The 26,355-nt window shown below is 44.7% G+C and overlaps 2 protein-coding genes across 2 annotated transcripts in view; both read left to right on the top strand.

Moving 5' to 3' along the window:
• Window positions 1-8,959, top strand: part of LOC119180645 (uncharacterized) — a 33,400-nt gene extending 24,441 nt beyond the window's left edge. The window contains exon 9 of the mRNA XM_037431760.2: window positions 7,140-8,959. Within this exon, the coding sequence (XP_037287657.2) occupies window positions 7,140-7,674 (535 nt within the window). The 3' untranslated portion in view covers window positions 7,675-8,959. The remainder of the gene's footprint in view (window positions 1-7,139) is intronic.
• A 2,010-nt stretch (window positions 8,960-10,969) lies between these two features.
• Window positions 10,970-26,355, top strand: part of LOC119163465 (chromosome-associated kinesin KIF4A) — an 82,508-nt gene continuing 67,122 nt past the window's right edge. Inside the window, exons 1-6 of the mRNA XM_075889067.1 lie at window positions 10,970-11,229; window positions 13,724-13,967; window positions 15,542-15,732; window positions 16,330-16,419; window positions 18,561-18,822; window positions 25,347-25,457. Coding sequence (XP_075745182.1) covers window positions 13,736-13,967; window positions 15,542-15,732; window positions 16,330-16,419; window positions 18,561-18,822; window positions 25,347-25,457 — 886 coding nt within the window. The 5' untranslated portion in view covers window positions 10,970-11,229; window positions 13,724-13,735. The remainder of the gene's footprint in view (window positions 11,230-13,723; window positions 13,968-15,541; window positions 15,733-16,329; window positions 16,420-18,560; window positions 18,823-25,346; window positions 25,458-26,355) is intronic.

Raw genomic sequence — 26,355 nt, 5'->3', positions numbered from 1 at the left:
AACCAACAAACAACACTGCTAAGGAAAGTACCTATAGAAGATTTTGTTAGTACTAAATGCACTATAAATGTGAATAAAGAAAGGTGGACAAAAAAAAACTTGTCGTGGGCAAGGCAAGTTATCCCTGCCCACCGTAAGTTGTCTTTTCGTCCACTTTTCTTTCTTCACATTTACATTACATTCAGTACTAAGAAAATCCCCTATACTTTCCTTGGCAGGGTTGTTTGTTGGCTTTCATTGTTACCATACTATTAATGTCTCGTGACTTAGTCACAAAACGTGTTTACGTGAAGTAACGTTACGCAAAGCGTATTTTAGCAGTTGCGGGTTTTTGGCAAGAATGATCATTGTGATGAAGTGACCAGGCAGAAAACTAGCATAGGAGCTCAAGTAGAGTGGGTCCCTCTATATTTATTGTCCATCACAATGTGGTATGCCAGCGAACTTGAATACTATTAAGTGTGAGTGCGAATTGAATATTTCTAGAATGTTTTTCAAATACTTTGAAGCAATATTGGAGAAAAAAAGTTGGAGAGGATTCCTAATATATTCTCATGAGATAGCAACGTGGATGTATTTCTTTTCACTAATTTGATGAAGTGGGGGCGGGGTGGTGTTGCATAGTTCCTTTATCAACAATGATGCAATGCACAAGCCGAATTGTATTTGTGTACATGATTTGGTGTGACGCTTTACACATGAACAGCAAAGATGCCTTGGCCTCTCCTCCTCTTTCAACTTCTGTGAAAGCCAAACTGGTGTGGTGGACAAGGGTGTCTTCCTTAGGGGTCCGGAGTTCCAGAATCTGCCTCATAGTTGTCAATACAGCCGAGCCCGCTTATAACAAACCTGAGCGTGACGCGGCATTCGTTCGCTGTATCCCGAAGTTTGTAGTAAATGAAACACAGCTTTAAAAAAAGTTCCGAGTGAAAACACAAGCTTTTTTTGCCCCAAAAAGTCTGCAATGCACGTGTTTCGAAGAACAGAAGCGATAAGGGCGGTCTCGAGTTCATTTAACATGGTGGGGGTGCTCGTTCGCCGAGGCCCGTGGCATAAGCTGCATGAGGCACTGGCACGAAAGTTTCGTCGTTCTCGCAATTCGATTCCTCCAAGTTGCTCTCGCCACGTACTTCACAATGCCCCAATCCGTGCACAGTTCCACAGTGTCGGCATCATCATCGTCTGTAATTAAACTATCGCAACAGATGTCCCACCCGCTCTCCCAGGTCGGAGTCGACGACGCGTGGCCACAAATCGCCGCCGAAGTTCGGAAGCTTCACGCTCAACATTGGGCCCGACGTCGACAAAGTCGGCCTCGCGAAAACAGTTTCACGGGCATGTAGTCGTCACCGCCGCCCACAAAATATTCACCATCTCCACAGCTGAATGCAGGGATTCCCGAAGCGGCTAGTTGGCTTCCAGGTGGTCAACAGCTATGAGCAAGCGCTCCGCAACGCGGCACCTAACGCGCTAATTACGCTCAAGCCAAGCGGTCACACTTTCGACGTTTTGTTGAGCAGCACAAAAAAGCGTGCTAGTCCTCCCGTCGGCCATCATGACCGCACACGCACACCAAGAGCGAGCAAGACGCGCACACATGCCAGAGCGGGTGGAACAGCTGTAGGCCCGTTTCCAGTCAGAAAAACGAAACTAATTCAAGCCAGCATGGCGGGCGTCGCGAAGCGGCGGAGATGGGCGAAGGGGTTGTGATCAAGATAGGTGAGCAGACTTGCGAGAGAAGGGCAAGGAGTTGCGATAAAGAGAGGGCAGGATGTGACGGGAGGTCGACCTTAAAAACCAAAACACACGGGAAGAAGGCAGGTTGCTTGAAAGGTCCGCGAAACTCGCACGTAGAAAATATTGGAAAGAGTGCATGGCCCCCTGAATCGGTGCGCGTGGCAGTGTTCGAAGAATCTGAGGCCATGGTCAAAAAATCGTTTAGTTGCGCCAGCGGGTTTGCATGGCCTCACGAACTTCAATATTTCGCGATTCGTTCTGCACAAATTAACAGCCGTTTTCACGGTTCCGCATGCACGCGGAAGGCATGCTAAGTTGAGTGCGAAGTGAGCGAGAACAAGTCCTAAACACGAAACGAATCGCAAATTATCAAAGTCGGGGTAGCGTACGCGTGTACACTAGACGCAGGCTATTGGATACAGTCGGTGGCTGAGGATGTTGGCAAATGGTCTGGTCACTCCAGGTCGGCGACGCCAACGACAGTACCAGCGATCAGAAACAGGGTAGATGGCCGACCGATCTTCGCCAGATCGGTGGCAGTGTGAAAACACGGGCCTCCAGGCGATCCGGGGTGCTCAGAGTAGCGGGGGACAAAGGACAAAGGGGTGCGTAACAAAAAGCGGTCGGGGAGAGCGGCAATTAGAGGGATGCGGAGGCAGGGTCGGCGTTTAACAATAAGAATGTATGGGCACCTCGCCAATGCCTGATTGGTGGTCGAAATTGGTTTCTCGGGAAGTCGGCAGACCGCTGACTCCGTTCGCTGTAACCGATCACCAGTGCTCGGAGACGTTCGTTGTAAGTGCGATTTTGTGCCATTGAACCAATTATATTTTCACGGTCACGCGGAAATTGTTCGTTTTAAGCGAAAGTTTGTTTTAAGGGGGGACGCGGCCCTTGAAAACCGAAAAATCGCGAAAAAGTAGGTTTTTGAAAAACCACATTTTTGGGTTGTATGTCTCATAAACTACCTATTCTGTAATTATCAGCACCTAATTCAACCGCAAAGGGCAAAAAAAATACTGTTTTCGAGGCCGCCGCGGCGTCCAAAACAGGCGCAAATCCCGAAATCAAACCAAACTTCGCGCGCGCGCCATTCCCGGACCATGCGGTCGTCCCGCGCCATCTTGGTGTTGTTTTGATCGTGCATTCTTTCTCTCTCGTTCGCCGCCTTGCAAAATGGCGTCGGCAGCACAGTTGAGACGCTATTGGCGTTTTCCCGCGATGCGAAGCGCTGATTGGCTAGAGCAGCGCATTCATATCTCGCGGGAGAAAGCGTGCCCGCCATTGGCTGCTGTGCAGCAGCGGGGGCGGCCGCTCCTCTCGATGGCGCATCCAGCGCGCTCGCTTCGTTGTTGCTCTCTGCTCCGTCCGCCTCGACAGACGTCTGCTTACGAGCCGCTCTTCGCCTTGTGCTATCTTTTCGATCATTTTCTCTCGTTTTTTTTTCTTTTTGCACTAGTTCTGTGCCTTTCGTCTTTGTTGTTGTGGGCGAAGCCGGCAACGAAGCCGAAGTCAGTGCGGAAGTCCAGTGCGCGGAGGCGCGCTATGCGGCTTGTACGATCATCGAAATTCCGCTATTCTGCTGCGGGTGCCGACTGCGTAGACGCTTGCAGCGACGGAACTGTGTTGTCGGCTGTCGCCAGTCGAGAATCCGACACATCGAGTGTGGCTGGAGCCGCAAATGCACCGAGTGTTTCCGAGATCGCCGGGCTCGACACGTGCTCCGAATCGATGCCATCCAGTGTGACACCGAGTGCTTCTGATATCGCCGGACCCAGCACTTCGTCTGAATCGGTGCCATCGAGCGTGACACCGAGTGCTTCTGATATCCGGACCCAGCACTTCGTCTGAATCGGTGCCGCCATCGAGCATGAGTGGACCGTCGTTTCATCTGCGGACGCGTTTCCTAACGAAGGAAGAAATTGATGCGAATGCGAAACGTCGTGACGCCGTTCGCGCTGAACTCGAGTCTACGCCGGCGACGCAGAAGAAATTTCAACTGATGCAGCCGGCTCTTGCACCTGCAGTGACAAGTGAGGGCGAACATTTTTCGCTCGTTCAAATGAACATCTTTAACGTCGTGCTCAGCCGCACAGTGTGCAAAGAATGTTTGAAAGGTGCTATGACTGTCCGAGAGAGCACCAAGCTTGGACTTGCAACAAAACTTGAAGTCGTGTGCGCCTCTTGTGGCACCGTCGATAAATTATGGACATCGCCCCGCAAAAAGGACACGCAAGCCTTCGATGTAAATGTCCGCGCCATAATGGCTATAAAGCAAATAGGCAAGGGGCAAACAGCTCTTAATGACTTTTGGGCTGCCATGAACGTCTCTTACAGAGGTCTTCACCACAAGACGTTTCAAAAGCACTTGAAAGAGACGTTCAGGAAGCCAGAGACCACCGCTTTAGAGAAGTTTTATGCTGATTCTGCCACAGCAGTGATCAAAACATATAAAGAAATGGACCCCAGCTTCTGCAAGGACATCACCGTAGTGTACGATGGCACATGGCATAAGCGAGGTCACACATCGGAGTGGGATCGGTAATTGACTTCTTTACAGGTCTCATCTTGGATGCTGTAGTTCTTTCAAACCACTGCCTTGGATGCTAAACAGGGCCCAAACCTGGAGATGCAGCATACGAAAGCTGGCAGAAGCACCACATTTGCCAGAAAAACACAGACGCAAAATCGGGAAGCATGGAAGTGGAGGCAGGCTTGACTCTCTTTGGGCGGTCTGTATCCAAGCATGGCCTGCGGTACACCACTCTTGTGTCCGACGGAGACAGCCGTACCTTCGCTGCCCTCACAGAAGAGAATGTGTACGGGCTAGTGCCAATTGTAAAAGAAGAATGTCTGAACCATGTTCAGAAAAGGATTGGAAGTGCTCTTCGAAACATTGTGCAGAAAAGTGATAAGCCACTGAGTGGGAAGGGGAAGCTGACTAAAGCCCTCATTGAAAAGCTGACAGGATATTATGGTTGGGCCCTGAGAAACAATTCAACTGACCTAACAGCCATGCAGCGTGCAGTGATGGCAACACATCACCACGTCACATCGACTGACCAGGACCCTCACCATGAACTTTGCCCAGAGGGGGCTCAATCGTGGTGCCGCCATAGAGCTGCAGAGGCAAAGGGTGAGCCACAGCCAAAACATAAACACAGCCTACCGGACTATGTCGCTGCAGCTATGCTGCCCATCTACGAAAGACTGTCACAAAAGTCGCTTCTTCAGCGCTGCCTGGGAGCGAAGACGCAAAATGCATCAGAATCATTCCACTCCATTCTGTGGTCTCTGATGCCGAAGGAACAACACTCATCCTTGATCGCGGTAGAAACAGCACTGCATGAAGCAGTGCTGCACTACAATGCCGGCTGCTGCAAAGCAACCCAAGTGATATCGGACTCCATTGGACTTCAACCAGGTCATCTGGCCATCCAGCGAGCTCGTGAAAAAGACGCTTTACGCCTAAAAAAGAATTCTAAAAGACATTAAGAGAAGATGGAGGCCAGGCAAAAGAAGAAAAGAGTGCGCCAGGACACTTCTACCTACTGTGCTGGAGCTTTTTGAAGAAAACACGTGTTTTGAACTTTCTCGGCCTGTTTTCTCAGAACGGATTTTTTTGCTAGTTGTGGTGCTGAGGAAAGCAACAACTCGAAAACCGTTCATCAGATTTGTGTGCCGTTTTTTTTATTCTGTTCCTGAATGACCTTGCAAGGGCGTAACAAGCTCCTTTTTTTGAAAATTGGTGCTGTTAATTTATAATAAACAATTAATTTTTGATGAATCTGGTCATTACTGGTTACATCAAATTCAAAGTTGCGTGAAAATTTTGGGGGGGGGGGAATTAAAAAAAACGGCTTTGTAGCGCCCTGGGATAGCTATCAAGGAATGACCACAATGAATTTCAGCTTTCTACTATGTCCTGGGATTTCTCACGACTCTTCCTCAGGCACCCATGTGAAGCACCCAGTTAAACCTCAATAACTCTGGAACTAAGAAACACAGCTTCGTGAAACTTAGCAGTTGTGCTAGTTTTATTGTAGTGAACAACCCCTGAAAGTTTCATCCAGATATCCTAAAAAATAAAAAAGTTCGGTCTCCAGGGTAGCCTCCCCCCTTAAGTGGGGCCGTTATATGTGGGCTCGACTGTATATCCGAAACTTGGGATGCTGAAAATCTTCGGCATTCGATTTTTAGGATTTCCTTCCAAAATTTCAGGTCCAAAAACAGCATTGATTGAGCCCCACTTCTGTTGCATCATCTTCTTGTTGGAACCAGCGTTTTCAAGAATCAATAAATTTGCGTCTGTACCATAGCCTGAAAGGCAGCTTTGCCGCAATACGAGAAGGTGATGAAGGGAAGTATATTGAAAATCTGAAGGGGTCGCTTTTAATTGGACGTTGACTGTATTTGTCTTTGGGAAGTTAGAATAGTAAAATTCCAGTGTGAATCAAATGGAATGAAACACTATTGAATAAATATTTGAAACTTTGTGTATTTGCACACACCTAATATTTAGACATTGCTTTCATCATATTCCTCTCACTGAACTACATGCCAAAGTGTTTTGTAATTTGGTGAAATTCTTTTTCCATATAAACTATGTGTGTGTGTGCTTGCCTGTTGTATTGTCGCCCCTCTTCTCTCCTCCGGAATATGTGAAGATACTGTATGCAAGCAGGTTTAGCTTAAAACCCTTCAAAGGCACTTCATCTCATTTGCTTAAAGGGGTCCTGAAACAATTTTTCGAGTAACAATGGAATGAATTCACTAAATGTGCTTATTGCCTCATGAATCTATCGTTGCAAAAACTTTTAGAATTTGTCCAGTACAAGCGGAGCTGTTACAAACATTTTTCGCACACTGTAATCACATTTTCTTCTCCCGTTCCGACGAAAGCACTGGAAGCTAATTAGGGAAAGATGGCGCGAGCAAAGAAAATACATTACACATACCTTGTGACCTTGAGCACTTTTTTTTCTTAGAATACGTAACTTTTTTATGCGATCACGCGCGCGCGGGTGGACAAGTTGCGGCTTTTCCCAGCAGTCCCTGTAACGACCGAGCGTGCCATGTTCAATTTGGCCAATAGCTGATAGTACGGCTCTGACGAGTGGTTTTTTTAGCTTCTCTCATTATTTGTTAAATGATGAGAAAGCAATTTTTTTGCCGACTTCGAGAATTTATTGAGAATTCCAAGCCGTATGCAGCGCTATAATATTTGGCTTGCGTGTTCTCAAAAGACTCTACTACCGATTGGCAGCGTTTTCTGACCATGCTCAAAAAGTGTTAACGGGCCCCTTTAACGACTTTGTCCAATACCTCGTAATTGTCTATTTGAGTGGGGTACAGGATGAATTAATGTTGGCATCATTCTTTTTGTATTTTCACTGGAACAGGCCTGGGGCCCTGGGCACACCGACTCCCCCAACGCCATGGTCTACGCCCGGAAACTCGCCTACGTCAGACGAAGAGACCTTTAGCCGCTCCCTCAGCATCAGCGTCAGTGGCAGCAGCGTCTGGGACCGCCTGTCTGGTGGGCGAGCCAACCTGTTTCGAAGACAGGAACAGGAAGACATCGACGAGTATGGAGACGATGAACAAGGCCGATTCCCAACTCCCAGACGATCGCGCTACGTTGACCTGGACGACCCGAGCTTGAGAGATGACTACGACCCTGCCGACGACAGCTTTGGTGGCGGCGGCTACGGCGATGATTTTGGGTTCGAGGACAGGGCGGGATCAAGAAGGGGGTTAGGACTCGGCCGGAGAGACGATGACGAAGGTGATGAGGAGGACGCTCGCAGGCTTCTATCGACCGTTCGAATGGCCGGCACTGATCTGCGGTCCAAGCTTGAGAAACTGAGGCAGAACAGGTCGGCGCCAGAACGTATGAACGCGCTGCGAATTTCTGTGTCAAATGAGGCACCTTGATTTGTAGCGTACGTGGCCATGCGGTGGATTCCTTCGGTGGTTTAGACACTGTGGGTGGGTTGTTTGTGTCTCGAATGGGGGGTGTGATAAGGACCTGCTTCCCGGAAGCAGCATCTAAAATATCACAATTGTTGCTCCTTGAGCAGCAATAAAATGAAAGCAGCATGTTGCTGAAAGCATTTCTGCGTTACATTATTTCTTGAAAATGCCGGTGGGCAGGCATGAAGCGCGACAAAACATCGGTGACATAGAGGGGCACGTTCTTCATTTCACTTCAATCGCTCGCAATTTCGAGGCTTGCGTCGGTTGCACGGATTCTACTGTTTCATGGGCATCTGCAACAGTGAAACCTCTTTTTCAGACTAGGCACTCGCTCTTAGGCACACATAGGGCCGCTAGTCAGAAGGTTGAATACTGTCATGGCAGATATGTACCAATTATTTGCAAACAACTGCCAAATTAGAGACTGGTGATAAAGTCAGCATGTGCTCCCAACGCATGTGATATCTTGGTGGTCATTGTATTTTTTCTTATTTGCAATTGTCTTTGTTGTTTATTAAACCTATATGAGTTAGCCCCCTATATTTAGAAAGAAAGAAGACATTGAGCTTATGGCTTACACATAAAAGAACAATACACATCATTGAAGGCTGCATTGAAATATTGGGGACAATATTTGCAATTTATAAAGAAGGAAACATCAAAAGGAATTGAGCTGTGTAAAATTTCAGATTTGTGTCTAGGAGAGTGTGTTCCAAATGCAAGTTTGGCTAATTGACGTGTTGCAGCCTTGTTCCAATGTATTTGCACCCACATTGTCATGCTTGCTTTGCTTGTCAGTTGAATATTCAACTTTTTTTGTTGTTGTTTACATCAAGCAATTTCAAATGAACCAAGACTGCCAAAACTTATTTTACATTTGTTTTAAAGCAGTAGTATGTTTAAATGATGAAGGCATACCTGTTTGTAGCATGTTTTCGTTTTGCCACAACACTACGGGATAGCGTTGCTGACAAGGTTATCGCACAAAATTTTGTCTGCAACGGTTATTGCATTATAGTTCCAATACGGCTTCACCTAGGCTTGCAGCACGTATCATTATCCGTATATAAATACCCCCTCATATGGCATCATACCGAGTAAAAGTGTCACGTTGCGTGCTGTCGAAAGCAACTATACGTTTTGCATGCCTGGGCGCATCCCTTCCCTCACAGTTTGTTTTTGTCACTGTTAAACATTTTATGTTTACTATGAAAATAAAGAAGCTCATTATGGTGGCAGTCTATGCCGTGTCCCTGTTTCGCATGATGCCTCTTGAAAACTTTTGAAGCAATAACATGTTCCGAGCCTCCCATTGCACATATATCTGTGCCGATATAATGTATGTTTATGGTTGCCACCTTTTTTTTCTTTTTAAGAAAAAGAAACAAAATGAACAGCACTCAAAAGGACCCGAAGGTAAACCTCTTATATGCAAAAATATAAACATTAAAAAAATCCACCATACCAAATGTAAGCATTCCACACGTGAATTTTTTTAAAGGTTGATATGAAAACTAGTGCACACGTAAATATTCATGCTATTGCGAATAAGTTACATGAGAAGCATATCAACGTAATTGCAACACTGTTCGTGCTTGGAAACTAGCATAACGCAGATATCTGGCCTTGTTGGCGTGACAAGCATTAAGCGCAGGACATACGTATCACAGGACACTGCAAGAAGAAACACACAATAAATGTGCCATCATACAATTTCTGCGCTGAACTCTGAATTGTTTCAGTGTGTGCAATGTAACTTTTGATTTGTGAGAAGTTGTTAATGCGGTGGTTTGTACAGCAGCTGGAATCCAGGACCAAGCAACGTTTCTTGACTGGCCTTGTGGACGACTTGGGTCACTTGGTATATCATATTGAAACGTGCACATTCTTGCGAGTCCTCCAGAATAAATGTGTGAAGCTAAGTGAAGAAAGCGATAGTTGTTTAATAGATGCGTTTCTCGCTTAGGATGGGTGGCGACTAACATCGCTAAGGCTCCCTAAATGCCATCATAATCTCTTCTGGGCTGCTTCAGTTATGCGCAACTCGCACTGAGATGCACTGATGAGGCAGTGACGTCGGCGTGCATCAGCCTTGGTGCTCCTGGTTCCCGTCCGGAGAGGAGGTTGCTCCCACTCTCATTGAAAGGGTGAATAGATATATACTGAAAATAAGGGAGCAAAGAGGAAGGGCAGAGCGAAGCACCCAACTGGTTGACGCGCCACCCAGAAATCACTGGCGTAGCTTTCCCATTCCATTATTGGGTTATTGGGTGGAAGGGTGTCGTGAGGAAGCCAAACTGACTGAATCAGATGTGGTGGACGTAGTTATATGAATCAGCTACCGTATTTGTGATCGAAATTGAGTTTCATGAATGCTCTGAGATTTATGCTGATATGTGCAGAACAAAATGTTTCGAAGGAAACAGCTAGAACATAATTTGAATACGATTAGAATACGACTGTAACCTTTCTTTCCAACATTCTTTGTGGCAACGAGACGCTGGTCTTCTTTCAGCCACGTAGAAACACTTGTTAGGAAGGTGTAGCAGCAATAAAGTGCCTCATATATATATTTTTTTCATTGGATGTGTATTACATGACCTACACAGCCGGAAGTTCACGCATGTACCAGCTTACAAATGCATTTGACCAGCGAGCATTCACAATTTCGCATGTGGGCTATGCACCCCACTAGCGAATGAGTTCTAATGCAAAAATTTTTTAAAATGTGTGTGCCAATAAATCCTATACTTTAGCTTTTGGATATTTTAATAAACTACCCTATTTTTGGCCAATTCCTCAGGGTGTGTGCGAGCCAAGATTTTCGGATCTACATCTACATTATATCTACTGCCCGTGCTGAGAAATATGGGCATACTGTTATGTCTGGCTTTCCCAGCACCTTGTACCTTTCGTTCGTTCCTTCTTTTTGCCTGCGTGCGCCGTATGCATTTAATAACTTACCATGACGTTCCAACGCTTCTGAGCTTCGTCCTACCGGCCGCCCAACGCATCGCTTTTCCTATCGAAAGCGAAACCAAAACGGACAACTCAAGGCTTGCCACTACTCGTTGCCTACACTCAAACTTGCTGCTTAAGTCATAATTCATCAATAACATAGTGCACCCAAAAATACGTTCGATTGTTTTTTTTATTTAAAAAAATAGCGTGTTTTAGCAAAAAGTATTATATTGCGGCTCAAAATCAAGCGCTCAGTTTACCTGTTCGCCAGCCAATGGGAAGCGTCCGAACTCTCGAGGGCCGGTGCGGTTGGAAATTCGAAAAAGAAGATCGCCAAGGGCGTGCAATGCGCCTATATAACGTGGATGTTAGCTGTTCTGTGTGGATGTTCAGTTCCGGCAGCTCAATAGGTTCACTGCTCACGTCGTCGCAGCTTTGAGTGTTGGCTTGCTCCGCGAACAAGATATCGGATCCTTCAACTGTCGAGTGATGAAGTGTTTCAGCTGAAGACTTCTTCGCTGGCGGTGAGCCAACGGACCCACACAAATCCAGGTAAGAATGGTACGAAGCCCGTTACGGTATTCGTACTTCCTTCGCTCTTTTCCATTCCGTTTTGCGCCGTATGCCTAGTGTTTCGGGCACAAAGTGTGCTGCTGTAGGCCTTTGCCCTGTAATTTGACATACCTACTTATCCCCTTGCTCCTTCAATGCTCTTCACGATGCGCGAGCTAGGGCCCCCGCTCCTTGTTAAAAGCCTCAGAAAAGGAGCGTCAGAAAAGTGGAAGCACCGTTGATGTGCGCTCGCCTGCTGAATTATTTGCTCTCTTAAGCGGTCTTAAGCGGCAACAAGTTAAGAAGCGTTCGGTTCGGGCGCGTTGCATGTGCGAACTGCTTCCCAAGGTTGTCGTAACGCTGGGATAGTATGCTCGTTGGCAGTCGTCCCCCCCCTTCTCGTAAGTTTTTTTTTTTTTTCGCCATGGCATACGTAGCGCAAAATGAAACACAGCCCCGCCGCGGTGGTCTAGTGGCTAAGGTACTCGGCTGCTGACCCGCTGGTCGCGGGATCGAATCTCGGCTGCGGCGGCTGCATTGTCGATGGAGGCGGAAATGTTGTAGGCCCGTGTGCCCAGATTTGGGTGCACGTTAAAGAACCCCAGGTGGTCAAAATTTCCGGAGCCCTCCACAACGGCGTCTCTCATAATCATATGGTGGTTTTGGGACGTTAAACCCCACTGTGATGATGTGGATTGTGTGGCCCGTGACGGGGCGAAGAGGGAACGGCAGTTCTGCTCTGCGGTACGCCATGGAGGCGAAGACGAGAAAAAGGAAGCGCGAGCGGGGCGCGCGGCTCGGGCAGTTAGAGCGTGACACGGTTCGAACGGCAGCTGCTGGTCGGCGGTTCGGGTCGCGACATCGCTTAACCAGGCGTCCGGCAGCCTTGCGGACCTGGTGAGCTGGCTTACCGCTCTGTGGACGGCGCTGACACGGGGACCGGCAGCATAATCTGTTCGTGGCCTGAGGTCCTGGGGCCCGAGTGGTGGCACGAGGTGGCCGCGGCTCAGGTTGGCGACGGGCCATTAACCTGCACTGCAGTGGCCTGGTGATCTACCGGCCTGCAGCACCATCACCACCACCACCTCACCACGGTCAAGGCAGCGTGACTGCACAAGGAACACCGGTGACGACCGACCTCGCCGCAGCGGCAAGTCATAACGGCGAGTAGGACAGTTCGTGTGCCGAGGCGCGTAGGACGTTTGGCATGTAAATAAGGAACGCTATCGTGTGTTGTGTGTGAATTGTAAGAGTTATCGGTTGTGTTAAAGTCTGTGTTGTGTGTACAGAGTCGCCTGACTGCCGGTTGATTTATTCCGGATCCTGGGCCCACATTACACCCACAATCAATCAAAAGCACCTTGTTTGCTAATCGAAACATGAAAAGTTTTCACAATCTGTCCATTGCCGTTTGAACAGTTGTGTTCGTTTGCTGCCCGAGGGAAGACGCCACCCCTTCATATGCTGATACGTGCTAACTCAGTTGGAGTGCATGCGGTAAAAAGAAATGTGGATTATAATAATTGATGTGATGTAGGAAAGTACAGGACGTTGCAGAGTTAGGGGTATCGGCTGTGTACAACACCATCAGGCCGTGTACAATATCATTTTACCAAAATTTAAACAGGTGAGAAAACGCTTCGCACCATTGAAGTGCTATAGAAGGTGTACCTTGCTCAGCTCTTCATTCTGCTGTTGCAACTTTTCGTTTTTCTGCTGCTTTCTTTTTTTTCCTCGGTGCTGACGCTCTTGCAATGCTCAAACCTCATATCACTTCAATGATATTGTGCTCACATAATCTACTCTCTTGCTTGCATTATGTCTCTACTGAAATGTTAGTACGTGATGTTAATACGTATGTTAATATGTGATGTTAATACGTTTCTTTGGTGCTGTGCACCACAGAGAACATGTTGTTGACCTCTGTTTTCACTTACCTTGTTAGAAACGAGTGACAGGTATGTTTTTTTTTTTTTTTTATATAGAAACATTGTAATGTGCATTCTACACACTTCCAGCCTCGCCCCGCCGCGGTGGCCTAATGGTTATTGCGCTCGACCGCTAACCCGAAGGCCGCAGGATCGAATGCCAGCTGCATTTTAAATGAAGGCAAAAATGTCTTAAGCCTGTATACGTGGATTTAGGTGGACATTCAAAAACCCCAGGTAGTCGAAATTTCCGAAGCCTTAAGCCACGGTGTCTCTCATAATGATGTTGTGGTTTGGGGACGTTAAACCCCAGATATTATCTTCCAGCCTCAACCACCCACACCGCTAGTCTCGTCATTCCAAAAAGCACTCCACGATTTGTACTAGCTACTTCAATTAATTTTATGTACTGTTTCTTTTGTTTGTTTCCCTTCAGTCATAGTTTATTCTGCCGCAATGACCTCTGTTGCCACATGTTCTGTTGCGTGTTATCTGAGGATGTGCTCTTCCAATTTTTCTTTTTAGCAGTGGTAACGCAGCCGTAATCTGTGCCTCATTCTTCCCAGATCTCCAGGGCCATGGAGTCTGGCAAGGTCATTCCAGTACGCGTCGCAGTGCGCAGCCGGCCGCTAGTTTCCAAAGAGGTCATTGAAGGCTGCCAAACCTGCACCAGGACACTTCCAGGCCAGCAGTGCATTGTGCTTGGTGGCGACAAAACCTTTACGTACGACTATGTTTTTGGGGAGCAGTCCAGCCAACTGGAGGTGTATCAAGCCTGCATCTCAGAGTTGCTTCCCAAAGTATTCGAAGGTAAAGAAACTAGATGTGATTTAAGCAGCCTTGTGTTTAAACGTCTGTCGAGACCAATTTTAAGGAGAGTTTGCTCTGCCGTACAAGTCTCCTTCCTGCATACGAAAATGGCTGAGCTAGTGGGGAGCTCAGTAAATGGAAGCTACAGTGCTCCATCTCGGTTTAAGAAAGGGAAAGTAGACAACCACCTGTTTGTAGCACAAAGCCATAAGGAAGTCTGTGTGGATTTCTCGAAAAAGAAAAAAAGCTTTCTAGTTGCTGAAAAAGTCGTCCTGATCTGGGGTTCGAACCCGGGGACGACTCCTTTATGGGGCAATCGCTGTGCCAATTGAGCTAACCAGGAAGCGAGCAGGAAACTTACTAGCTTCCTGCTTTGCTCGACCGGTAGAGCGACCGCCTCGGAAAGGCATTGGTCCCAAATTTGAACCATGCGTCGGGACAAATTTTTTGGCAATCGAGCTTTTCTTTCCGAGAAATCCGCACGGATTTACTTCTGGCTTTGTGCTACAAATAGGTGGATGTCGTCTTTCTCTATCTTAACCTTTCCGCCACTTTGCGGGTTTCCGCAAAACTTGCAATACTTTTATCTCGGTTTGTAGTGCACCAAAATAATTATTCAGAGGTCGAAGGTTCAGTCCCTGCTAGTAGAAAATTATCTTTTCGTCGCTTTTTTTTTTATTTGCATTCACAATTGCTAGTAATAACATTTCCTATGTTTTCTCTGGCATCAATAACTGCATTATTGCTTTTTTTGACTGAACTCTCACTTCCCAATGCATTTTCTAAGCTTTTGAGGTCTTGCCTTTTCATTTGATGTAAAAAAAAATGACTCAAACTTTTTGTGTTGGTGCCTTTTTGACAAGATGCATCACGATCTTCTGTCACCATGGTAAATCCAAACTAAAAATCGCCGTTGGTGATCATGTTGAGTGTACGTTGAAATTTAAATATGACTAAAAATATTCGCAATTTAACTGCAGTGTTGTACATAAGGGCAATGTCGAATTCACTTGTATCAAATCATTAGTCCAGCCAACAGACCGATTGTTTTGTCTGTTGCTGGATTGGTTGTGCATGGCAATGTCGGACACTTTTATATGGCAATCGCAACTAGGCTTGCTCTGTGACAATAACATTGCGAAGTGGCTAACAGTCTTTTTCTTTCCAAGCAATGCGATGCACTTTGACGATTCCCCTTGGAGTTCATTTCTTATGATGGCGATTGATAATGTAATCGTCGGAGCACAATTCACCACCACATGCACCACAATGTCCTCTGGTATGCAACAATTCATGCGAGTTATATGAGCTGAGCTGTCTTCAGGCATCTTCTGATGATTAGGCTTTTGTCGCATACATGGTTATGTCCGTGCAATAGATTAATGGACATGTTTGCTTTTCATCCTTGTTTGTTCAGTGGCATCGGTGTACACGTGACATCATCGTGTCTAAAAGCATGCGTTCGTACTAACTTCTTGCTTGCAAGTCGCTGCCTGTCCCTTTGTATCCTTCTTAATCGTCATGTTTTCGTGATGTGTCAATTGTGTATTTCAAATGACAACTCGCTGCTGCAGGCTTCAATGTCACAATCCTGGCGTATGGCCAGACTGGGTCTGGGAAGACATTCACCATGGGCACATGCTGCTCATCGAACCGTGCGAACTCTGAAGATGCAGGAATAATTCCGAGAGCCGTCCAAGACATCTTCAGGCACATATCTACTGACAGAGACAAGGTCTTCCTCGTCAGAGCGTCCTTTCTTGAGGTGTGTGAAGTTGCTCACACTGGCTTTTCTATTGTTCTAACTTCTTACCCTCTCCATGTGCAACGTCGCAAGCATTCGACACGTGTAAGCAGTCTAAGGTGGCATACTGTCATGCAAAGGCGCAGAGGGCAGACGTGATGCGGTTTCGTTCATGGTGTCCATTCATCCTGATGACATTGTTTAGTACAGATTCCTACTTCATGAGATAAGTCACTCGGTTAGCTGTCGTGAAACTGCATCACTCGTGGATTGAAACATGAAAGTTTAGTGTGCAGGCTTTTGTTTTCGGTGCCTGCAGTTTGTGTCATAGTACCAGCAGAAATTTGACTCGCACAGTTGTAACAGGGCAAACATCGCCTTTACCAGCCAGCCAGATCTGCCTCAACGTGACTCGGTTATCATGAGCAATGGGTCATGGCAGTCGTTATACTAAAAAAAATAAAGAATATGGACGTTGCATTTCAGTTCATACGTACTGTACATAGTTTCACTGAATCTGCGACCGTGCACTGCAGGCTTTCAATACTCTGGGTATTTTATGGACTCTTTCCTTTAACACTGACTCTCTGCTTATTGTGCTCCTAATCCTTTTTGCAGATCTATAAAGAAGATGTATTTGACCTGTTTTCCAAAAACCCAGACAGAGAGTCTCTGAACATTCGAGAAGACCAGACAGGAAATATAAAGGTAAAATTTCCTGATGCGCTTATTTTTTAGTGAGAAATGACACAAGAAAGACTACAGGACAGAGCTTTGTCCTGTAGTCTTTCTTGTGGTGATGTTTTGCGCCAAAAAATAATCGTTATGGATTCTTGCCAACTCATTTTTTTACAGATGTGACTGCATCGGATAGTGAAGTGCTTTTTGTTGACTCCTGTTTGACTTGAATGAATTGAATACATAAGCGGGCTCCATTGATTGACTACAATTTTATAAAGCTGTGCCATATGAGGCAACGCCATGGAAATCTCGGTTTAAGTTTTGATCATTTGGTAGGATTGGTTACTCTGGGCTGTTGTGACCAGACTATAATGACCACATATTTAAAAATGCCTGCTTATGTTTCGTAGTCTAAATTGAATGAAATGAAACACTGTCACTGACAAAGTTTGTTGATGATCTGATGTTTCAAAACCACGTACTGGTTCCTTGTTCACTGAGCTGGATTATAAGTTGTCAATTATGAAGCCAGGTGATGCAACGAGCATATGTAGATAGCAGGCATATTTCTTAATGTCCTCTTCATCGCAGCCGGCATTGACTGGATGATCAGTCTAGGAGCTGGTGGGATAACATGGTCTTTACCGTGGTGACGACATGAGCATTCTCCCTTTCAATGATGCGAGTTCTTCTTGGATAGCTGATGCTAAGCAATGCTAATGGTCGCCCAGTTTACGGAAAGGAGGATGTTGCCACTTGCTATCGCATAGTGCTGATTCGTAGCACACAGACTTCTTGAAGTTTTTGACAATACTTTCCATATGTTAAAGCGACACTAAAGATAAAAACGAATTCTCACGTATTGGTAAAGTACAATTTCACAATCCCAAAAGCGCCACTGTTACCGCGAAACAACGCTTGGCAAGTGAGAAAACGTGCAAAAAGGAAACGTGGGTGGAGACGCCATCTTAAAATTTCTTCACTAGAAAAGGTGACGTAGATTTTGAAGGCATGTACTGGGTTTTATCTAGCTTCTAATCAATAAAGTACATTGTCATCTATTGGTATTGACCTAGCAAGCAATATTAACGAATTATCTCAAATTGCTTGAACTACTTTGATGTCAGTTATAAAGATGTTAAGGCAATAATAAGAACCCTAAATGGACACTAAAGGCAACTATCAAGTCGACGTTGATTGTTGAAGTAGCGGTCCAGAAACCTTGTAGTGATACTTTTGTGCCAAGGAAGGGCTTATATCAAATAAAATCGCATTTCAGTGGCCCGCATCGCTTCAATTTACCCGCCCCAAGAAGCGATCCGACTCTCGTCACTTGCCGTGCACAACGCTGCCCGGCTTCACTGTGCGGTCGCCGACACTAGTAGACAGAACAAAAGCAGTGGGAGCCACAGCAGCGACAACGGCTATTGATCAATTTCCTGCCATTGGCTCCGAAATGGTAGACGTGTTCAACTGCGCCCCGCTAGATGGCACGACCTGTCCAGTTTAACCACGCGAAAATTTAATTTTTTAAACACTTGCGCCATTCTTCATATTAACGTCCGGCAGTTCTTTTTTCGATGAATCAAACAGAAATGAACAAGCAGCAATTTATTGCGTCTCTTGATGCACAGAAGGTTCTCATTTAGTGCAGCTAGATTGATTACTAGTGAATTATTGTGGGCAGTTTGTCTGATGTCATCGGTATCATTTTGAGAATGTTCTACTGTGGCGGATGTATTGTGTATTTACCTCAATTTCTCGGTAAGTAGGGTACTGCTGTTGATAATATTGTCATTTTAGATCTTGTCATGCACTGAGCTTTCACTCTGATGTAAATTGTTATTTGACATTAGTGTCCCTTTAAATTTGTTTACATTTTTTGGAAACTTGCCATTTACCATAATCATTTTTGAAACATGCAATTTTGTCATTTTTAGTTGAGCCCCTCTCATTCAGGTAACCCGTCGCACTTGCATGGGTATGGAAAACTCATTCGATGGGTGAATGCCATTAGCTGGGAATTTCACTCGCTGTGTTGGTGTAGAATCGAGAAAAAAATGGCCTTAATGCCTAAATATATTTGCTGTGAATGACATTCCATGTGCCATGTGACTAGGGTATTAGCTAAACCATCCTCTCACAAACACATTTCTTTCATGGTGCAGATCGCGAATTTGACGGAATTGAGCGTGACCACTCCCGAAGAGACGATCCGTCTACTGGAGGTAGGCTCTGCATCTCGGAGCACCGCCTCAACCAACATGAACATGCGCTCTTCGCGGTCGCATGCCATCTTCACGCTCATCGTCGAGCAGCAAGACAAATCCAGCAACGGTGCCGTAACTGTGGCGAAATTTCATCTCGTCGATCTTGCTGGCTCCGAGAGAGCTGGAAAGACCAAAGCTGTCGGGGAAAGGTTCAAGGAAGGTTTGTTGGACTGAGAAATGTTATATCTTCGCAGCATGCATCAATTTTAACGCTGGGGCAATGTTGAGCGAAGCGCTTGTTGCCATAAATCTGCAAGCTTGCTCGTGAGTAGAATTACTCGGGCTCTAATTCCGAGGGCCCAACTCTGATCTGAGGGCCAAACTGTGTAATACTTTAGTGAAATTGAGCTTAAGCAAGTATGGTTGAAAAAACCTTTGGAGTCTGAATCTGTCTGAACCCTTAACGCAAAATTTGAGTCGGGTGCTTTTTTTTCCCCGTCCTATGTTTGTCGTACATCACTATTCGGTTACTTGATATCTCAAACTAATCAAATAAGGGATGACAATAATCTGCCATCACTTATTTCCACTGAAACAGATTTTACAAAATATTGCGAGCTATTGTGCAGTTTTGTCAAAAAAAGTATTTTTAACATACTTAGTTCTTATAGGTAAAAATGCAGTCTTGTAGGGCTAACGAACTTCAGTAACCTCATTTCCGCTGTCTTAATTTGTCACCAAAAGCATGACTGGAGCAAGTTGGTTCATTTATTTATTTATTCAAAATACCTTACAGACCCAACAGGGCATTGTGTAAGGGGACCATAAAAGGAATAGATACATGAATTGGTACAATTTCCATACATGCAATAAACATAAACTGATTGTCAATTTTTATACAAGTCCTAATAGGAATAACGAGAAAATATTAATTTTATTAGGAATATAACGGCAATGAAAGTCCTATGAGTATAAATGTGAGATAATGACGTAAAACAAGCTAAAAAAGCAAGTACATATTGTAAAGACTTTCCATTACTCAAAAGAAAACATCTCTCAAGAATACACAACAGAACTGAATGGCATGTTAGTAATCAAACCATCAAAAAAAAAAGTTTAAATTAAAAGGGAAAAAAAGCGAGATGCTAGTAGTAAATAAGCGCGTAGGTGCCGATTTTGATATGAACAAACCGAGCAGTTAATCCCGGAAATGGGTGAGTAGAAGGTGCCGGAATTTTTCTCGATTGCGTTCAGCTACGATTTCATCTGGAAGGTTGTTCCACATGCGGATTACACGGGGAAGTGCAGATGAGTTAAATATGTAAGTTTTGCCATACATGCGTGTGAATGAAAGGTGATTATTAAGTCTCTTTGATGTGAATGCAGATGTTTGCAATGTCATTGATAATGACCATCTTTCATGTACGTATTTATGAAATAATGAAAGGCGGTTTATATCGCGTCGGCTGCTCAAAAGGGAGAGTGATAAGTTTTTTTTTTTAATTTGTGTTATGCTTGCGCTATGATCGTAGTTTTGCGAGATGAATCTAGCGGCTCTATTTTGGATCGACTCCAGCATGTTAGTTAAATAGCCGTAATGAGGGGACCAAACTGCAGAAGCGAATTCCAGCTGAGGGGGAACAAAAGTTGCGCAAGATAAGCAACGTATATTTTGGGCCTCTTGCGTAGATTGCGGCGTATGTAGTCTAATGATCGTGAGGCGTCGCTACAGATGTTGGTGATATGGGTAGTCCAAGAAAGGTTAGATGTGAAGGTTGCACCCAAATATTTAAGAGTCGTCACTGGACACACGATTGCCATTAATAAAGTAAAACTCGGAGCTAGAATGTTTGCGAGAGAAGGACATTACTTTACATTTACTTGAATTAAGGGACATTAGCCAACTATTACACCAATTGCTGATGAGGTCGAGGTCATTTTGAATTATTAAGTGATCACAAGTACTAGTTATTGCTCGGTAAATTATGCAGTCGTCAGCCAAAATGCGCACTTGTGAGGATAAATTACTTGCTAAGTCATTATTATAAATAAGAAAAAGCAGTGGACCGAGAACACTCTCTTGTGGTACACCAGAACAAACGTATGAAAGTGGGGATGAAAAATCATTAACAATGGTGAATTGCTGCCGGTTAGTAAGAAAGTTCCGTATCCATGATAGAGTTGATGAATCTATACACAAAGAAGAGAGTTTAGAGATTAAGCGGCAGTGAGCAACACGATCGAAAGCTTTGGAAAAATCCAGAAATAGACAGTCAATTTGCAGGTTTAGATCTAAGTGATGATTTAGGTCAGTCGTGAATTCGAAAAGCTGTGTTTCGCATGATAGGGCCTTTCTAAATCCATGTTTGTTTGGGAAGAAAGTCATTCTGTTCTAAGTGATTATAAATATGGTAGGCAATTATATGCTCAAGCATCTTACAGCAGATGGATGTGAGAAAAATGGGTCTCTAATTTTGGGGTGAGTTTTTATTGCCGCTTTTAAACACGGGGATGACCTTTGCAATTTTCCAGTCATGTGGAAGCTGTCCTGTTGATAGTGATTGCTGAAAGATGTGACATAATGTTTTGCTCGAGGGCGAGACCGTACTTTTTAATATCTTAGTGTTAATCTCGTCAACGCCCGCTGATGTGGAAAGCTTAAGATTATGTATTATAGATGCGATTCCGTCAACAGTGATTTCAATGGGCTGCAAAAAGGGATAGTCAAGATCGGCTACAACGGGGACGTTTGTATGATCTTCAGTGGTGTAAACTGATGTAAAGAGAGTATTGAAAGCGTTAGGACAGTCTTGATCTGGAATGGAAATGTGGTTGTCATTTCGCAACGTGATTTTGTTAACGTGACGTTCTGGGCACACTTGTTTCCAAAACTTCTTTGCGTTAGTGGTGAGCAGTGACAGTAGATCATCACAGTCACGGGTGGTGCGTATCGCGGAGCAGTAGCTATTTAAGAAGTCTCTATACCTTTGCCACGACGCAGCAGTTTGCGCGCGTTTAGCAGCCGCGTACAATCTCAATTTTTTATTCCTTAATCTGTTAAGTGATTTATTAAACCATGGATTTTGTTTATCATTTGTCATTTTGATTGTAGGAATATGTTCACTAACTAATGAAGCTAACTTGTTTTTGAAGAGTGTCCAGTTGTCTTGTACGGATCGATTATGAAAGGATGGTAAAAGAGCGCTCTCAAAGAACGTACATAATTCATCATTTATAACAATGCAATTGCCTCTACTATAATCGTGAATTGTTTTTGCTTTTGCTCCTGCGAGACGAAATGGGACGATAAGAATTATTTGCATTAACCGGTGGTCACTGAAGCTATCTATGTATGCTAAGTATCGCAAGTACAGTGCAACAAATGTAGAAAGGAAAACGGCTCTTTCCTGCCTGTCTTTCTCTCTAGAGTTATTGCGCCATATCTACGATGGTCAGTTTACGCGTATCGAAGGTACAATGCAACAAATGTATTAAAGGGGTGATGCCACCATTTTTGTGGCCTGCAAGTGTTTGCTGTGTGGTTTGCACGTTTTGCTGCAACACACACTAAGATTTATTTATTCTCTTCAAATAAATTAATATTGCCTTTTTCATGTGGACAGCTTTTGGTTTCTGGGTGCCGAATTGGGCTGTGATGTAGCAGTGTAGCTTGGTCGCGTGGCCACGCAAGGCTGCGACGCATGCTATGCTGATTGTCGTCTGCTCTCTCTAGCTTTCTCGCACACACTTGCCACACAAGCACCTACAAAACAAACGTGTAGCAGCCCCAATGCTCTACCGTTATGTCTCCGGAACTCGCTGCCCTCGCGACAATAGGCGTGCACACGGGAGGGGGGGTAACGGGGCGAGCGCTCCCATAGTCTCCTACGAGGTGGATTGACATAATACGGAGGGGCCACTGCGATCAACCTTTGATCCCCCTGAAGGGGAAACCTACGCACGCCTACGCTCACTACAGGTCTGGTGGGATGTCGCTGAAAGTTTCGTTGCCCTTCCTACAGAACTACGACAGTTCTGGACGTGCTTGCGATGGGCTTTGGTTGGGAAAATGGGCAAAATGGGACTTTGGAGGTGAATTGAAATACCTTCTAAAGGTTCGCTAGATAGTTTTGTACAGTATATTGCCGAGTCTTCGCTCGTTTCTATGGAGGTGGTTGGCAATGTGGTGGCACTCTCTACTTAACTTTTTTTTGTTTCTTTCTCTTTTCTGCTTCAAAATTAACCTTTGCCACTTGTCCTATTTATTTTTCTTCAATTTGGTAGCCTGCAATACTTCGGTGCAGCAGGCAGGGCATTGTTGTTTTATTTTCATTATTTTAAGATTAAATTTTGCCGACACAAACCTGTCTGCCTGTCCGACCATTCATTCATGTGGAGTGTCCTAGCATACGCAGGAAACCCACAGGAGGTTTGTTTTAGCCTCTTAATTTGACAACACCCCATCAAGAAAAACTGTGCCCTGTCCTGTTCGTTTTCCTCTCTGCATTTGTTACACAGTATCTATAATCGGTTCGCATCATATCTGTGCAATTTCCACTCAAACATTTGCGTCAGAGCAAACGTTATCTTTAGCCATCAGATTCATAGCATGACTTCGTACAATTGTGCCTACCAGTTATGCTAAAGGTTTTGATGTCACCTTTTGAACTTTCAATACTGTACATGTAGCTCTTGTTTAGCACGTGTGCAGCTTGTGCTAAGTTTATACAATAGACTATGGCAAGAGCTGTGTTCTCTGCATCTTGATATTTTACCTTGCACCTTTTTGTTTTGCTGTAGTGTACTCGCATACTTTAGAATCTCGATGATACAATTACAGTTCATGCGAATTCCACGATAGTACGAATTTTAAGGTTGTTGTGGATAGACTTCATTATATACAGCCCCGCCGCGATGGTCTAGTGGCCAAGGTACTCTGCTGCTGACCGATGGAGGCGGAAATGTTGTAGGCCCGTGTGCTCGGATTTGGGTGCACGTTAAAGAAACCCAGGTGGTCGAAATTTCTGGAGCCCTCCACTACGCCATTTCTCGTAATCGTATGGTGGTGTCGGGACGTTAAACCCTACATATTAATCAATCGGAATTCATTATATACGATCCTGTATATCTGTAGCTGCGATTCGGTGTTATACGAACGGTTTTTCCAGCTACCACGGATGATACGAATGTGCGATTGACCGGTGCATGCCAGCGGCACAACGAGGTTTGCCTGCGAGAGGAAGGCCCATTCACTCTTAGCCCCGAAGGAAGTGAATGTGGCAAAACTCGCCGGAATTTTCCCCGCTTTAGTCGTTGGAAAAACACGCCGCGAGGCTGACGTGAAAAAAATCGGTTGGAGATGAATTTCCCCGCCACGCGATAGCGTATTGCCTTTTTGCTTCACGACTTTGGCTACACCAGCTGCTCGAGCTCTAAAGCTACATGATGTAAACAACCAGCCGCAAATTCAGTATGGCGACAAATGCGTCGATGGTGGATCGCATGGGCGCTGTTTCAAACTCGAAGCGCGTTGAAGCTTGCGGCCTTGACGAGTGTGGTTCTTCGAGAGCTTGGTTTAGATTACGATCGCTCAGAACAACTTAAGTAGAACGTGTAGCAGCAGCGAGTCGGCATGTCTTAAAGTATCTCGCTTTTGCACTGCCAGGTGAATCTGTCGCCACCGCTGTGTCAGCTCGTGTCGTTGCTGCTGGTGCATCTTCCCAATGTTTGCACCTTGACAAACAATGTTTTTAAAGGTGCAAACTGTTTTTTTTTTTTTTTAGTGCTTTGCATACATAACTAGAACTCTGCCCGTTTCCCGAGCATTGAAGCTCGTACAGAGTGAAATAAATTCTCAAGTGGCGATGGCGGGGGTGGCATGTACGAGGGGCAGAACGAATGCGACGGCTGTGGACATGGTTTTTGTTGTCACTCTGGCGTGTTCGCTTGAATTCTCCAGGACAGATTTTTTTTGTGGTGTGGTTTTTCGGTCCGGAAGAAAAGTTTCCAACGAGTTTGGTCGCTTTCGCTCTCTTTAATGTCGAGTGTCAACGCGCCGTGCCAGCAGTACGAGTGAGGGAACTGCAGCACTTTATTGAAAAACGGTGAAGGAGGGAAAGTTCAAAAGAACATCGTGGACTTTTTTCAGGAACAAGTAGTTGCAAATAAAGTTCTTGTTCGTCTTCAATATCGGCATTTACTCGTTTTTGGTTTATACAAACTCTGGATGATAAAACTATTTTGCGTGATTCCTTCGAATTTGTATCATTGAGATCTACTCACTATTATCTTTTTTTTTTTTCATTTCATTACATTGTTAAATGCATCTTTCTCCTTTGTATATGGTGCATTCCTATGTGGGCCTTTAAAGGTATTCTGAATACTGAATTCTGAAAGGTATTCAGACAAAAGTCTCCTCTTTCCTGCTTTTTCTCTAGAATTGATTTATTGATATGTGGGGTTTTACGTCCCAAAACCACCATATGATTACGAGAGACGCCGTAGTGGAGGGCTCCGGAAATTTCGACCACCTGGGGTTCTTTAACGTGCGCCCAAATATGAGCACACGGGCCTACAACATTGCCGCCTCCATCGGCAAAGCAGCCGTCACAGCCGGAATTTGATCCCGCGACCTGCGGGTCAGCAGCCGAGTACCTTAGCCACTAGACCACCGTGGCGGGGCACTTACCGTGGCGGGGCACTTTTTCTCTAGAAGTCAAACTGTACTGTGTTATTCTCGTGCAGGCATCACCATAAACCAAGGCCTTCTGTCACTTGGAAATGTCATCAGTGCCCTCTGCGATGGCAATTCCCATGTGCCCTACAGGAATTCAAAGCTTACCCGTTTACTGCAAGGTATGTAATAGGATAATTGGCTTAAGCTTAGCTCAATTTAATAGATCCATTGATTACAGATGATAGCATGCGCTTGCAGAAGTTTGTTAATCGCAAAACAGAAAACTGCTATTTCTGAACTATGTAAAATGGTAGACTAGTGATAGACTAGTGAACAATTTTATTAGTTGTGATTGGGCTTCTGCGAATATTTGAATGCTCGGGGTATTCGAACGAGTATAAGAGTATATAAATTCGTTTTGAATCAAATCTAAAATATTGAATATTTTGAAGTAGTTAAAATAAAGTAATAAATTATTACTTTGCATGTAACCCTTCTATAAAGGTGGTTTCACTGTCGTGAACGAGTGCTGAGTCGTAAAAAAATTTGTCTATTATATATTGACTCGCATGTAACCTTTTGTAAAAATGGTTTCACAGCAACAAAGGAATGATAAGCAGTAAAAACGTTCATCCAGGAGAAATTCGCACTGCTAAAAAGCCCCATTTTAAGGTTAAATGAACATATTGCCTTCACATCGATTCATTTTTAAGTTTAAAAGGTCGTTATACTGGTTTATATGCCCTAAGTAAAATTTTTAAAACTCGTAATTTATAGGTTATCACTAGCATTCTACCGAAAGTCGGATCCTGCTATCATTCAGAGTTGTTTCTATTTACTTTAAAATAAAGAAATGGCATTTGTTTCAATATTCAAGAAATGTGCAGGTTGATTAGGTTATGACAAACATGGCCATTTTTTTTCTTTATAATATGCGATATGTACAATTTGATTCGAAATTATTCAACCAAAATCATTCCCTTCAAGTTCGCTTTGAACCTATACTTCACTATTCACACAAGCCTAGTTGTAATGATTCTAGGCTGTCCTTGCGCACACTGCAGTTCGCCGAGCTCT

This window comes from Rhipicephalus microplus, chromosome 3 (assembly GCF_043290135.1).
Source record: "Rhipicephalus microplus isolate Deutch F79 chromosome 3, USDA_Rmic, whole genome shotgun sequence".
In the NCBI taxonomy this organism is placed as follows: Eukaryota; Metazoa; Arthropoda; class Arachnida; order Ixodida; family Ixodidae; genus Rhipicephalus; species Rhipicephalus microplus.
This window is presented reverse-complemented; position numbering and strand designations above follow the sequence as displayed.